The 13,748-nt window shown below is 46.5% G+C and overlaps 1 protein-coding gene across 1 annotated transcript in view; it reads left to right on the plus strand.

Annotated features, from left to right (window-relative positions):
• LOC115471045 (guanylate cyclase 2G-like) overlaps positions 1-13,748 on the plus strand; it is a 108,471-nt gene that overhangs the window by 31,091 nt on the left and 63,632 nt on the right. The window contains exons 6-7 of the mRNA XM_030204713.1: positions 359-494; positions 11,146-11,249. Of these exons, the coding sequence (XP_030060573.1) occupies positions 359-494; positions 11,146-11,249 (240 nt within the window). The remainder of the gene's footprint in view (positions 1-358; positions 495-11,145; positions 11,250-13,748) is intronic.

The following is a 13,748-nucleotide window of genomic DNA, read 5'->3' on the forward strand; positions in this document are numbered from 1 at the left end:
TCTTCACAGTCGACTGCCGCATTGCCTTCCAAGTTCCAAGCGGCTGCTTTTCCCCTCAGGCGCGCGTGCTGTGTTTTGAAACCGAGCATGGGCGTCCTGAGATAAAAAGCAGCTGTAGGGGCAGGACACACGGCAGAACTGTGAAGAAGAGCAGCGCTGGAGTGGAGGAGAAAATCTCTTCTGCTGGCGGGGCCTTGGGATCCCGCCAGCCAAGATATTTCCAGTTGCGCCGGGTGGCAGCGATCCGGGGGGGGGGGGGGGGGGCAGCTCGGTCTCTCGGCGGCCCTGTACAGATATGTGATAGCTGTGCATTATAGAATATTCTGCACTGTGCCTTACAGAAAATTTTCTTTTCAAGGACTCACTGGGATGGTGAACATTGGAGATTCTGGAGAGAGGTACCTGAATTTTTCTGTCTATGATCTTCAGCATTCTGGGAACATATCAAGCTTCGTTCCTGTTCTGCAATATGACAGCTACAAACGCAGCATCAGGTACAGCAAGATCCACTATATTCAGCACAGAAAAAACTAGAACAGATTGCAAAACAGGGGCGTAGCCAGACAATAGATTTTGGGTGGGCCTGGGCAAGAAGTGGGTGGGCACCAAGTGTTCTTCCCCCCCCCCCCCCCCCCCCCCCCCCACCAAAGAAATATGTCAGCTGGCAGAAAAATGCTTCTTTCCACTTTGGGAGACTGAAGCAGGCATGCACTGAAAACTGAGCATGCGCAGGTGCCAGTATCGTGGAGAGTAGCGTTTTCATTGCCATCAGGGGGAATTCTTCAGGTGGTGGAGCTTGGGATCCCCACCAGCTACCACTAAATGTGTGCTACTGTTGGGTGGGCCTGAGCCCTAAGTGGGTGGGCCCTGGCCCACCCAGGCCCACCTGTGGCTACGCCACTGCTCAGGGAATGCTTGAATCACCAATGCTTCCTGATTGACTACAGTGGAGCGTATTGGACAAGGTCACACCTGCTGCTGTGACCAAATGGGAATCCCTGTGGCAGCTATTGTGTTTGGTGACTTTTTAAGCTGGGGAAAGAATCTTAAGTCCACCTCATTTTCATTTAAAAAATGGCTTGAATATCTCCTAGAGTTAATGACAATGAAAAGCATGAAAAATAGTTACTGCTTTTGTAAACTATCCAAACATATTCCACTTTTTTGCCCTTCATTTTTGTATCAAAAGCCAGAAAAGTTTATTTTAAATGATTCAAAGATTTAGGGGGGGGGGGGGGGGGTTGTTTACTGACGCTTAGCTCGAGTTATCTGCAGCAGGGCCCATAGGAATAAAATGGGCCCTTCTGCAGATAACTCAAGGTAAGCTTTAGCAAACAGGGGGGTTTGTGTTATGTGAACGGCAAAATTCTGGAGCAAAGCAGTAGAGCATAGGCCTGAGGGACCCGTGTGGTCTCAAACATTCATATATGACATCATCGTTGGATAATACTGTCTGTTCTCGCTATTCGTTGGGGTTAGGTTCCTAGAAAACAGTGGCGTAGCCAAGGGTGGGCTTGGGTGGGCCCAGGCCCACCAACTTTGAGCTCAGGCCCACTAGTAGCAGCACACCTATGATGTGGCCGGCAGAGATTCCCAAGCTGAAAACTTCCAACTGTACCTCCTGTGTACCTTATAAATAGCAGATCTTCGCCTGCAGGAAGCAGCGACTGATACATACTGCTTACACCGGCCCCACAGCCTTCCCTCTGACGTATTCCCGCCTATGCGGAAACAGGAAGCTGCATCGGTGGGAAGGATGTGGGGCCTACATGAGTAGTGTGTATTAGTTGCTCCTCACTGAGAATCTGAAATTTAAAAGGTGCGCAGGAGAGGAGGGATATTTGAGAGACCATATGGCATGCAGGCGAGAGGGATGGGATCACCTATGGGATGGGGTGGGGTTCTTGTGCCCACCCAAAATTGGGTGTCTGGCTACGCCCCTGCTAGAAAACCCTGTGAATACCAAAAATGTGAATACGGAACCATTCATCCTACGGGGAAAAGGGGGTGAGGGTCCTGTGCCATCCTGTTCAGTGTACATATTTGCTACCTAACATAAACTCATCATTTCGTGTACCCTTCTTGTAAAGAACAGCTTACTTATTATATTGTGCATTTTAAAAAAATGATTTTATGTATATCATTTCATATTATACATCAAAGATATTGCTTTGATCAGAAATCCAGAAATAGCAACAAGGAAAGTATTATCAACTATAAGGCACCCAATACAGTCCACATAAGGAGAGGATCCTAAAGGAAACCTCCATAGGAAATTGAAGAACAAAGAAAAAGAAAAAAACCCCAAGGAATTATCCCCATAGTTTATTTATTAGGATTTATTTACCGCCTTTTTGAAGGAATTCACTCACGGCGGTATACAGTAACATTTTGATAGGAAAGTAAGCCCGTCTCGTCTTCCGCCAGGGTCGCTTTACTCATACTACCCCTCTCCTCAAGACCCTTCACTGGCTCCCTATCCGTTTTCGCATCCTGTTCAAACTTCTTCTACTAACCTATAAATGTATTCACTCTGCTGCTCCCCAGTATCTCTCCACACTCGTCCTTCCCTACACCCCTTCCCGTGCACTCCGCTCCATGGATAAATCCTTCTTATCTGTTCCCTTCTCCACTACTGCCAACTCCAGACTTCGCGCCTTCTGTCTCGCTGCACCCTACGCCTGGAATAAACTTCCTGAGCCCCTACGTCTTGCCCCATCCTTGGCCACCTTTAAATCTAGACTGAAATTAAATATGACCAAAACCGAGCTTCTCATTTTCCCCCCCAAACCCACCTCCCCGCTCCCCCCGTTTTCTATTTCTGTTGATGGCTCTCTCATTCTCCCTGTCTCCTCAGCTCGAAACCTTGGGGTCATCTTTGACTCTTCTCTCTCCTTCTCTGCTCATATCCAGCAGACCGCCAAGACCTGTCGTTTCTTTCTTTACAACATCCGTAAAATCCGCCCCTTTCTTTCCGAGCACTCTACCAAAACCCTCATCCACACCCTTGTCACCTCTCGTTTAGACTACTGCAATCTGCTTCTTGCTGGCCTCCCACTTAGTCACCTCTCCCCTCTCCAGTCGGTTCAAAACTCTGCTGCCCGTCTCATCTTCCGCCAGGGTCGCTTTACTCATACTACCCCTCTCCTCAAGACCCTTCACTGGCTCCCTATCCGTTTTCGCATCCTGTTCAAACTTCTTCTACTAACCTATAAATGTACTCACTCTGCTGCTCCCCAGTATCTCTCCACACTCGTCCTTCCCTACACCCCTTCCCGTGCACTCCGCTCCATGGATAAATCCTTCTTATCTGTTCCCTTCTCCACTACTGCCAACTCCAGACTTCGCGCCTTCTGTCTCGCTGCACCCTATGCCTGGAATAAATTTCCTGAGCCCCTACATCTTGCCCCATCCTTGGCCACCTTTAAATCTAGACTGAAAGCCCACCTCTTTAACATTGCTTTTGACTCGTAACCACTTGTAACCACTCGCCTCCACCTACCCTCCTCTCTTCCTTCCCATTCACATTAATTGATTTGATTACTTTATTTTTTGTCTATTAGATTGTAAGCTCTTTGAGCAGGGACTGTCTTTCTTCCATGTTTGTGCAGCGCTGCGTACGCCTTGTAGCGCTATAGAAATGCTAAATAGTGGTAGTAGTAGTTGCAGGGAAAATGCAGTTGAAAGGATGCCCCCAAAGCAAAAACTAATTGGCGCACGGACAACGTTTTTTTTTCCTTCTCAGCTGAGTCCATTTAGATACATCGGGAAACATTAGAAGTTTACCACTATAAAACGCAGCATTCCCAGACCTAATGAACAATCTTCTTTAGCTTGTAAGAATACAAAAGAGACCAAAAGAGTAATTGCGCATTTTATAAATGTATTTTATACGCTTTTTATTGTAAAAGAACAGTTTATACAGGTTTTTGGGGTAACAATACTCGTGACCGGCTGTATGAGCATCTTCTTCGTCATGGGAACACACTTTCATTTACACTTGCACTACACTGTTCAGGGTATGAATAAGTGAAAATGCCCGTGAATAGCAAAATGGATTACACTTGATTTTCTGTGAATCACAAATGCACAGCGAGAACGCACCGAACTTGTGTTGGTCAAACATTAGGTAACTCAAACTGCGAAGACTTCACCTTTTCTCCAGGACCTATATGGTTCACTAGAAGTTGGCACACAGGTGTCATGTTTTCAAAGGGTTGTTTAGGTGTCTAACTTAGGGGTCCTTTCACGAAAGGACGTTAATCATTAAGACGCGTTAAAGCAATTGTAGTATGTTGCCTTTAGAGTGCACTGAGAGGTCCTTTTACTAAACCGCGCAAGCATCTATGCGCCAAAATGGAGTTACCGCCCGACTACTGCGTGGCTCTTGCGGTAATTTCATTTTTGGCGCTCATCTGATATGCGCATCTGTGGCATTTGGTGCACGTAGGTCATTACCGCCCGGTTACCACGTGAGTGTGTACCGCTAGGTCAATGGCTGGCGGTAAGGTCTCAGAGCTAAAATGGACTCACGGCAATTTTCATTTTGCTGCACGCCCATTTTCGGCAAAAATCTTTAAAAGGCCTTTTTTACAGGCGCGCTAAAAAAATGGATCGGCATGTGCTCAAAACTCACGCCTACACTACCGCAAGCCATTTTTCAGCGCGCCTTTGCAAAAGGACCCCTGAGTGCATGTTAACTGTTTTATTCCAATTATTTTTTAGAGGGGGTGTATCATGGGTGGAGAATGGCTGTGGAAGCATTTACCAGCTCTTATGTTCGCATTAACACACTATGGACTAGATTCAGTAAATTGCAGCCAAAATGTAGGCGTGTTGGAATAACTCACATACAGGGCCGCCAAGAGGGGGGAGAAGGGGGGCAAAATTCCCAGGGCCCGGGCCTCCAAGTGGGGCCCGGCGCCGGGGTCAGGCCGCCAGCGCTGCAGTCCCCGGTCTCACCTGCCTGCCTGCCTCCACGGCTCCGGGCCCCTTTCATTCAAAGCGGCAGTTGCAGATCTCATCTCTTCTGACCTTCCCTCCCTGTGCCCTGCCCTCATCTGATGTAACTTCCGGTTTCCGCGAGGGCGGGACACAGGGAGGGAACGCCAGAAGAGACGCGATCTGCAACTCCCGCTTTGAATGAAGGGGGCCCGGAGCCGTGGAGGCAGGCAGGTGAGACCACGGACTGCAGCGGTGGGGGAAGCGACGGGGGGTGGCAGCAGCGGGGGAGGGCGGAGGCGGGGCAGCGGGGGGCAGAGGCAGGGCGGCCTTGCCCCGGGCCTGGCCTAGTATCTCGGCGGCCCTGCTCACATAGCACTATTCTATAATCTGCATCTATAGTAAGACGCGAATAGCGCATAGGCTGGGGGAACGAGAGTACATTTAGGCATGGCCATTTATGTCAATGAAAACCTGATGTAAATTCTCGCTCCTAAATGTGCACGCATTGCCCTGAATTCTATTACCAGGCACAGGAAATTTGATTGATGCCCCTGACACACCTACAATCCTCCCATGGTGCGTGTGTAAATTCCAATTATTGCCAATTAGTAATGATAATTGGTTGTTATCAGCCAATAATCACTAATTGGCTCATTACTCAATTGAGTAGCGCATGTAAATTGGTCACGCAACACAATTTAACATGCACTACTTGCTGCATCCTATATAGAATTCGGGGATATGTGGCTACTGCAACCTACTCCTCACTGGCCTCCCACTTAGCCATCTATCCCCCCTTCAGTCCTTTCAGAACTCGGCTGCACGTCTTATCTTCCGCCTGGACCGATATACTCATATCACCCCTCTCCTCAAGTCACTTCACTGGCTTCCGATCAGGTACCGCATACAGTTCAAGCTTCTCCTAGTAACCTACAAATGCACTCGATCTGCAACCCCTCACTACCTCTCTACCCTCATCTCCCCCTACGTTCCTATCCGTAACCTCTGCTCTCAAGACAAATCCCTCCTCTCAGTACCCTTCTCCACCATCACCAACTCCAGGCTCCGCCCTTTCTGCCTCGCCTCACCCCATGCTTGGAATAAGCTCCCTGAGCCCATACGCCAGGCCCCCTCCCTGCCTATCTTCAAATCCTTGCTCAAAGCCCACCTCTTCAATGTCGCCTTCGGCACCTAACTACTACACCTCTATTCAGGAAATCTTGACTGCCCCAACTTGACATTTCGTCCTTTAGATTGTAAGCTCCTTCGAGCAGGGACTGTCCTTCTTTGTTAAACTGTACAGCGCTGCGTAACCCTAGTAGCGCTCTAGAAATGTTAAGTAGTAGTAGAAGTACTAATGTGAATTAATGCGAGAGCACAGAACCTCCCAAATTGGAGGCGGTAACTGTTCCTGCATTAATTTTTTGCATGTTCTGCATGCTAATGGAAACATTAATGTGGTACCAGCAAACTCATGAAAATGCCTTAAATACTGCTGCGTTGATTCTTTTACTTCTACTACTACTACTTATCATTTCTAAAGCGGTACTAGACGTACGCAGCGCTGTACACTTGAACATGAAGAGACAGTCCCTACTCGACAGAGCTTACAATCTAATTAGGACAGACAAACAGGACAAACAAGAGATAAGGGAATATTAAAGTCAGGATGATAAAATAAGGGTTCTGAACAAGTGAATAAGGGTTAGGAGCTAAAAGCAGCATCAAAAAGGAGGGCTTTTAGCTTAGATTTGAAGACGGTCAGAGATGGAGCTTGATGTACCGGCTCAGGAAGTCTATTCCAGGCATATGGTGCAGCAAGATAAAAGGAATGGAGTCTGGAGTTAGCAGTGGAGGAGAAGGGTGCAGATAAGAGAGATTTACCCAGTGAACGGAGTTCCCGGGGAGGAATGTAGGGAGAGATGAGAGTGGAGAGGTACTGAGGAGCTGCAGAGTGAATGCACTTATAGGTCAATAAGAGGAGTTTGAACTGTATGTGGAAGCCAGTGAAGTGACTTGAGGAGAGGTCTAATATAGTACCCAGGAAAGTCCTGCATTATGACACGCTAAGCCCTGATTCTATCCCTATAAAACTATAGCCTGTTGGTTTTCTGGTACATCTCTCCCTCCTCCATCCCTCATTATTCTGTTTGGCACTTCTATTACACCAGTATCTACCTTTCATTATTTAGGTATTATCCTTGATTCCTCTCTCTCCTTTCTGCCACAAATCTCACACGACTAAAGTTAGTTTCTTAGTTTTCCGCCAACTACGAACAATTCATCACCTCTTGACACTCCACAATTCCATGCATTAATCCTTTCTTTTTTAACCATCCGTTTTGACTATTGCAATGTTGTTTACCTCGTCACAAACTAAAGAAACTTCAATCATTCCAGAACACAGCTATGAAGAAAGACTAAGGAGGCTAGGGCTTTTCAGCTTGGAGAAGAGACGGCTGAGGGGAGACATGATAGAGGTATATAAAATAATGAGAGAAGTGGAACAGGTGGATGTGAAGCGTCTGTTCACGCTTTCCAAAAATACTAGGACTAGGGGGCATGCGATGAAACTACAGAGGGGGCATGTGATGAAACTACACAGGGGGCATGTGATGAAACTACACAGGGGGCATGCAATGAAACTACAGTGTAGTAAATTTAAATCAAATAGGAGAAAATGTTTCTTCATCCAACGCATAATTGAACTCTGTAATTCGTTGCCGGAGAACATGGTGAAGGTGGTTAGCTTAGCAGAGTTTAAAAAGGGGTTAGACGGTTTCCTAAAGGACAAGTCCATAAACCACTACTAAATGGACTTGGGAAAAATCCACAATTCCAGGAATTACATGTATAGAATGTTTTTACGTTTGGGAAGCTTGCCAGGTGCCCTTGGCCTGGATTGGCTGCTGTCGTGGACAAGATGCTGGGCTCGATGGACCCTTGGTCTTTCCCCAGTGTGGCATTACTTATGTACTTATGTCCTCTACTTGGCTCACTTTTATTACATAGAGCAGTGATTTAACCTATTGTGATGTCATAGTGGCTCATTCCACCAATAAGTCTGTAACTTGCACACACACAACTTTGCACACTGACCCCCAGATTCTATGTATGGCGCCCAAAACTGCACACTGAAATTTGGTGCACATGGAGCTTATTCTACAATTCCACGCACAACTTAATTGGCAAATGAGCAGTTAATTGGCAATGACTGGGTGCTGTCAATTATTGGCGCCAGTTGGCAACAATTTTAATTTACACATGCATCTTCCTAGTCGGTATTCTATAAAGGTGCAAGCATAAATTCTTAAGCGTGGTCCAAAAAGGGGGTGTGGCCATGGGAGGAGCATGGGCAGACAGAGGCATTCCTAGAATTTGCATGCCGTGTTATACAATATGACTGATCTTGCACCTAATGTAAGTAGGAGGATGACACCAGGTTTCAGTTGGGAAAAATGCACAATTCCGGGAATAACACGTATAGAATGTTTGTACGTTTGGGAAGCTCACCAGGTGCCCTTGGCCTGGATTGGCCACTGTCGTGGACAGGATGCTGGGCTCGATGGACCCTTGGTCTTTCCCCAATGTGGCATTACTTATGTACTTATGTCCTCTACTTGGCTCAGTTTTATTACATAGAGCAGTGATTTAACCTATTGTGATGTCATAGTGGCTCATTCCACCAATAAGAGCCAACCTCATTAGTGATGTCACAATGGCTTAGTGAGGTCAGTTGAGTGCATAACTTCATATGGCCATAAAAATCATTCACGGCGAAGCCCCAGCATATATGTCAGACCTCATAGACTTACCAACCAGAAACACAAAAAGGTCAGCACGCACATTCTTGAACCTCCACTACCCCAGCTGCAAAGGACTTAAATATAAATCAACGTATGCATCCAGCTTCTCCTACATCAGCACGCAACTATGAAATGCACTAACAAATGCCATAAAAACAATGCCGACTTAACAACCTTCCGAAAATTACTAGACACAAACGAAATCTTATCACTTGACTGATTAACCTCTTTGCTATTAGTGAACAAGCACTACCACTTCAATCCTTATGTCGAATATGGTCTCTCCATAGTCGATGACCTAATGTATGTTATAATCCAATTATTACTCAGGAACCTTCATGCAATACCATAATGTATTCTTCTTTACCATGTATGTACGCACATGGTATATATATACCATGATCTGTTCCATGTATGTTGTGTTCCATGTATGTTACCATGTATGTATGCACCTTAACGCAATACCATTTGTAATTCTGTTACCCGGAAATGGCAACCGCCATTACGGCAAATGTAAGCCACATTGAGCCTGCAAATTGGTGGGAAAATGTGGGATACAAATGCTACAAATAAATAAAAATAAATAAAATAAAGACCAACCTGTTCTAGAAGACATACCACAATGATCCATCCTAAATACCAGACAACGATTTTGATTGAAATGGACTTTGTGCAACAGCTATTTCTTCAATCCTGGATATACGAATGTGAGGGGAGGTGAAGAGTTAACACTGTGGCCATAAGAATCTTTATCGCCAGTTAGAATGTGCTCTCAGCCGAACAGAAAGATCCTTCAGTCTCTCCAATTTCATATATGAATGAATTTATATAATCGGGACCATTTTTAAGCGGAGAAAGAAAAAAAAATGTGTAATATAATAAGGGGTCCTTTTACTAAGGTGCACCCAAAAAAATGGGCTGCAGCAGTGTAAGCGCATGTTTTGGGCGTGCGCAGATTCATTTTTCAGCGTGCCTGTAAAAAAGGCCTTTTTTAAAATAATTTTTGCCGAAAATGGATGAGCGGCAAAATAAAAATTGGTGAGTGTCCATTTTGGGTCTGAGACCTTACCGCCAGCCATTGACTTAGTGGTAAGGTCTCATGCGTTAACCATGTGGTAATCGTCTACGCATGTAGAATGACGATTGCCGCTCGGCTTCTACCGCGCACCAGAAAATCAAAATAGTTTTCCGCAAGGGCCATGCGGTAGCCGGGTGGTAACTCCAAATTGATGTGCGTTGGGTGCATGTAGGTGCCTATCCGCCAGATTTCGACCCAAATTGGGAGATAGGCGCCCATCTCGCAAAGGCGCCCAAATTGGTATAATCGAAAGCCGATTTTGGGCGTCTTCAACTGCAATCTGTTGCGGAAATGTGCAAAGTTGACGGGGCGTGTCGGAGGCGTGGTGAAGGCGGAACTGGGGTGTGTTTATCGGCCAAGGAGAGATGGGCGCCTTCGGCCGATAATGGAAAAAAGAAAGGCGTTTTTAGCGCGAATTTGGGTCATTTTTATTGGACCCTTTTTTTTCACGAACAAGTCCCAAAAAAGTGCCCTAAATGACCACATGACCACCGAAGGGAATCGGGGATGATCACCCCTGACTCCCCCAGTGGTCACTAACCCCCTCCCAACATAAAAAAAAACAACTTTAACAACTTTTTTGGCCAGCCTGTATGCCAGCCTCAAATGTCATACCCAGCTCCATCACAGCAGTATGCAGGTCCCTGGAGCAGTTGTTAGTGGGTGCAGTGGATTTCACCCAGGTGGACCCAGGCCCACCCCCCCCCCCTACCTATTACACTTGTGATGGTAAATGGGAGCCCTCCAAACCGCCCCCAAAACCCACATGTAGGTGCCCCCCATCAGCCATAAGTGCTATGTTAATGGTGTAGAGTTGTGGGCAGTGGGTTTTGGGGGGGATTTGAGGGGGCTCAGCACCCAAGGGATGGGAGCTATGGACTTGGGAGGTATTTAAATTTTTTTTCTAATTGTTACAAGTGCCCCCTAGGGTGCCCGGTTGATGTCCTGGCATGTGAGGGGGACCAGTGCACTACGAATCCTGGTCCCTCCCACGACCAAATGCCTTGGATTTGTTTGTTTCTGAGCTGGGCGCCTTCGATTTCCATTATCGCTGAAAAACGATACCTCCCAGCTCAAATCCACACAAATCCGATGCATTTGCCGGGCACAAACCGTATTATCGAAAAAAAAGATGGGCGCCTATTTCTTCGAAAATACAGTCTGTCCCGCCCCTTCACGTACCCGTTCGCGGACATTTGACGCTCATGGAGAAGGGCGTTCGCGTTCAATTTTGCCCCTCCACGCATCTTAGTCAAAGGTTCCCCAAGTGTCTTAACTGGACAATAAAGTGTAACAACATATTCTCTGTATTTGTAGCTCTACCGGACAATTTGCACACATCAAATGGGCAGGAGGTTTTCTTCCCAAAGACAGACCAGACTGTGGATTTTATAACGAGATGTGTGAAGCTACACCTCGCAGTAAGTATGTATCTATAGTCATGCAATTGAAACGCAGTACTAAATCTATCTCCCCAGCAGAGCCGTAGCGAGGGGAGCTGACACCCGGGGCGGGTCGCCGCTGCGCACCCCCCCCCGGGTGCAGCACGGCGCACCCTCCTCCCGCTGGAGCACCCCCCCCCCAGAGTACATACCTCCCCCCTCCCAGAGCGCATACCTGCGGCGAGGGACGGACGGGAGGGCACGTTGCTGGGGTGTGTCGGCTCCGAGCTGGTTCACTGCTCTCTTTGTCCTGGAACAGGAAGTAACCTGTTCCGGGGCAGAGAGGGCAGTGCACCACCGTGGAGCCGACACCCCCCAGAGGCGTGCACCCGGGGCGGACCGCCCCCCCCACCCCCCCTTCCTATGCCACTGCTCCCCAGATCCATTTTCCTATGGGAAATTCCAGCTTCATTTTGCTTTTGGTTGTGGTTCAGGATACCTGTGTTATGAAGTCATAACAACCCCACTAATAAGGTTGAGGCTGAGTCCCATGAATGCCTATTTTGTGCTTTCTCAGTTATATCCACTCTTGTTTTCCAGTGAGAACGACTTTTTATTTTCTCATTTTTTTGTTGCTGCTGTATGAAGATTGAGCTCAGCTTTTAAAATGTTATTTTCACCTTAGCTGCAACTCTTTTCACACGGACCACTCGATCCGTGGTTCACCTGCCTCCTCATAGGTCAATTACTTTATTGTATCTACATAAACTATTTTTAATCATTTTTCATATATATTTAAATTTCTTTAAAAGGAAGCGTTTTGTACTTGTATTTCCTCTTGTTAGTTTTAAAAGTATTTCCTCTTCTCTCTCTGTCTCTCAGCGGCTCTTTTACAAAGGTGCAGGCAGGGGCGTACCTGCGTGGGGCCACAGGGGCCTGGGCCCCCGCAGATTTCACCCTGGCCCCCTCCCGCTGCCAGCCCTCCCCCGCTGCCGTTTCTTACTTTTGCGCCGAGGTCCGCCTGCGCCTTTAAAAATATTTCTTCAGCTGGCGGGGGACCCCAACCCCCGCTAGCCAACCCGAGGTGACGTCTTTCAAGTTCTTCGTCCGCCGTGGCCGACGTGAGCGGCTGAATCCGAACTGGATTCAGCCGCTCAACTTCATTTGTGTGAGAAACGAGGGCCTTTTTTTTACTAGTCTTCCATATATCAGTTAAAGAAACTGTATTAGAATCTTCAGAGGTAGGGAATGAAACAGCTTGAGCCACAATAACCTAGCTCTCTACATGAGAAAGGCAGTGACAAATCAAACTCGGGTATACAGATAAAGTATCACATACCACGTAAAATGAGTTTATTTTGTTGGGCAGACTGGATGGACCGTTCAGGTCTTTATCTGCTGTCATTTACTAATGTTACTATGTTACTCTTTGGGGTTCTACATGGAATGTTGCCACTAATTGGGATTCCGGAATCTTGTAACTCTTTAGGATTCCAGAATCTTCAGAACTTTTAGTACAAGAAGAGTGCTGGGCAGACTTCTACGGTCTGTGCCCTGAGAAAGGCAAGGACAAATCAAACTCGGGTATACAGATAAAGTATCACATACCACGTAAAATGAGTTTATTTTGCTGGGCAGACTGGATGGACCGTTCAGGTCTTTATCTGCCGTCATTTACTATGTTACTATGTTTTTGGATCTGCCGTGTAGAAAAATGTATAAGAGGCGGTCTTGTTCTACAAGGAAAACAAATGCAGAGTGGAAGAAAATCCAATCCAAGAAACCAGTCAGAACTCACGGAATGAGAACTCCAAATAGACTTTATTAGGAACCTACACGGTCCGTGTTTCGGCTATAAAGCCTTCACCAGGGGTCTAAAAACATAACATACAAAATAGAATGAGAATAATATATATGTTGAAAATTAAAAATTGAAATCATGTTAAACACAACATGGAGAATATTGTCTCGTGAAAGGCTACAGAGGAAATTGGAGGGTCATGGGATAGGAGGAAACGTCCTATTGTGGATTAAAAACTGGTTGAAGGATAGGAAACAGAGAGTGGGCTTAAATGGGCAGTATTCACAATGGAGAAGGGTAGTTAGTGGGGTTCCTCGGGGGTCTGTGCTAGGACCGCTGCTTTTTAATATATTTATAAATGATTTAGAGATGGAAGTAACTAGCGAGGTAATTAAATTTGCTGATGACACAAAGTTATTCAAAGTCGTTAACTCGCCACAGGATTGTGAAAAATTACAAGAGGACCTTACGAGACTGGGAGACTGGGCGGCTAAATGGCAGATGACGTTTAATGTGAACAAGTGCAAGGTGATGCATGTGGGGAAAAAAGAACCCGAACTATAGCTACGTCATGCAAGGTTCCACGTTAGGAGTTACGGACCAAGAAATGAAGCTGGGTGTCGTCGTCGATAATACACTGAAACCTTCTGCTCAGTGTGCTGCTGCGGCTAGGAAAGCGAATAGAATGTTGGTTATTATTAGGAAAGATATGGAAAACAGGTGTGAGGATGTTATAA

Source organism: Microcaecilia unicolor, chromosome 5 (assembly GCF_901765095.1).
Source record: "Microcaecilia unicolor chromosome 5, aMicUni1.1, whole genome shotgun sequence".
NCBI classification, from domain to species: domain Eukaryota; kingdom Metazoa; phylum Chordata; class Amphibia; order Gymnophiona; family Siphonopidae; genus Microcaecilia; species Microcaecilia unicolor.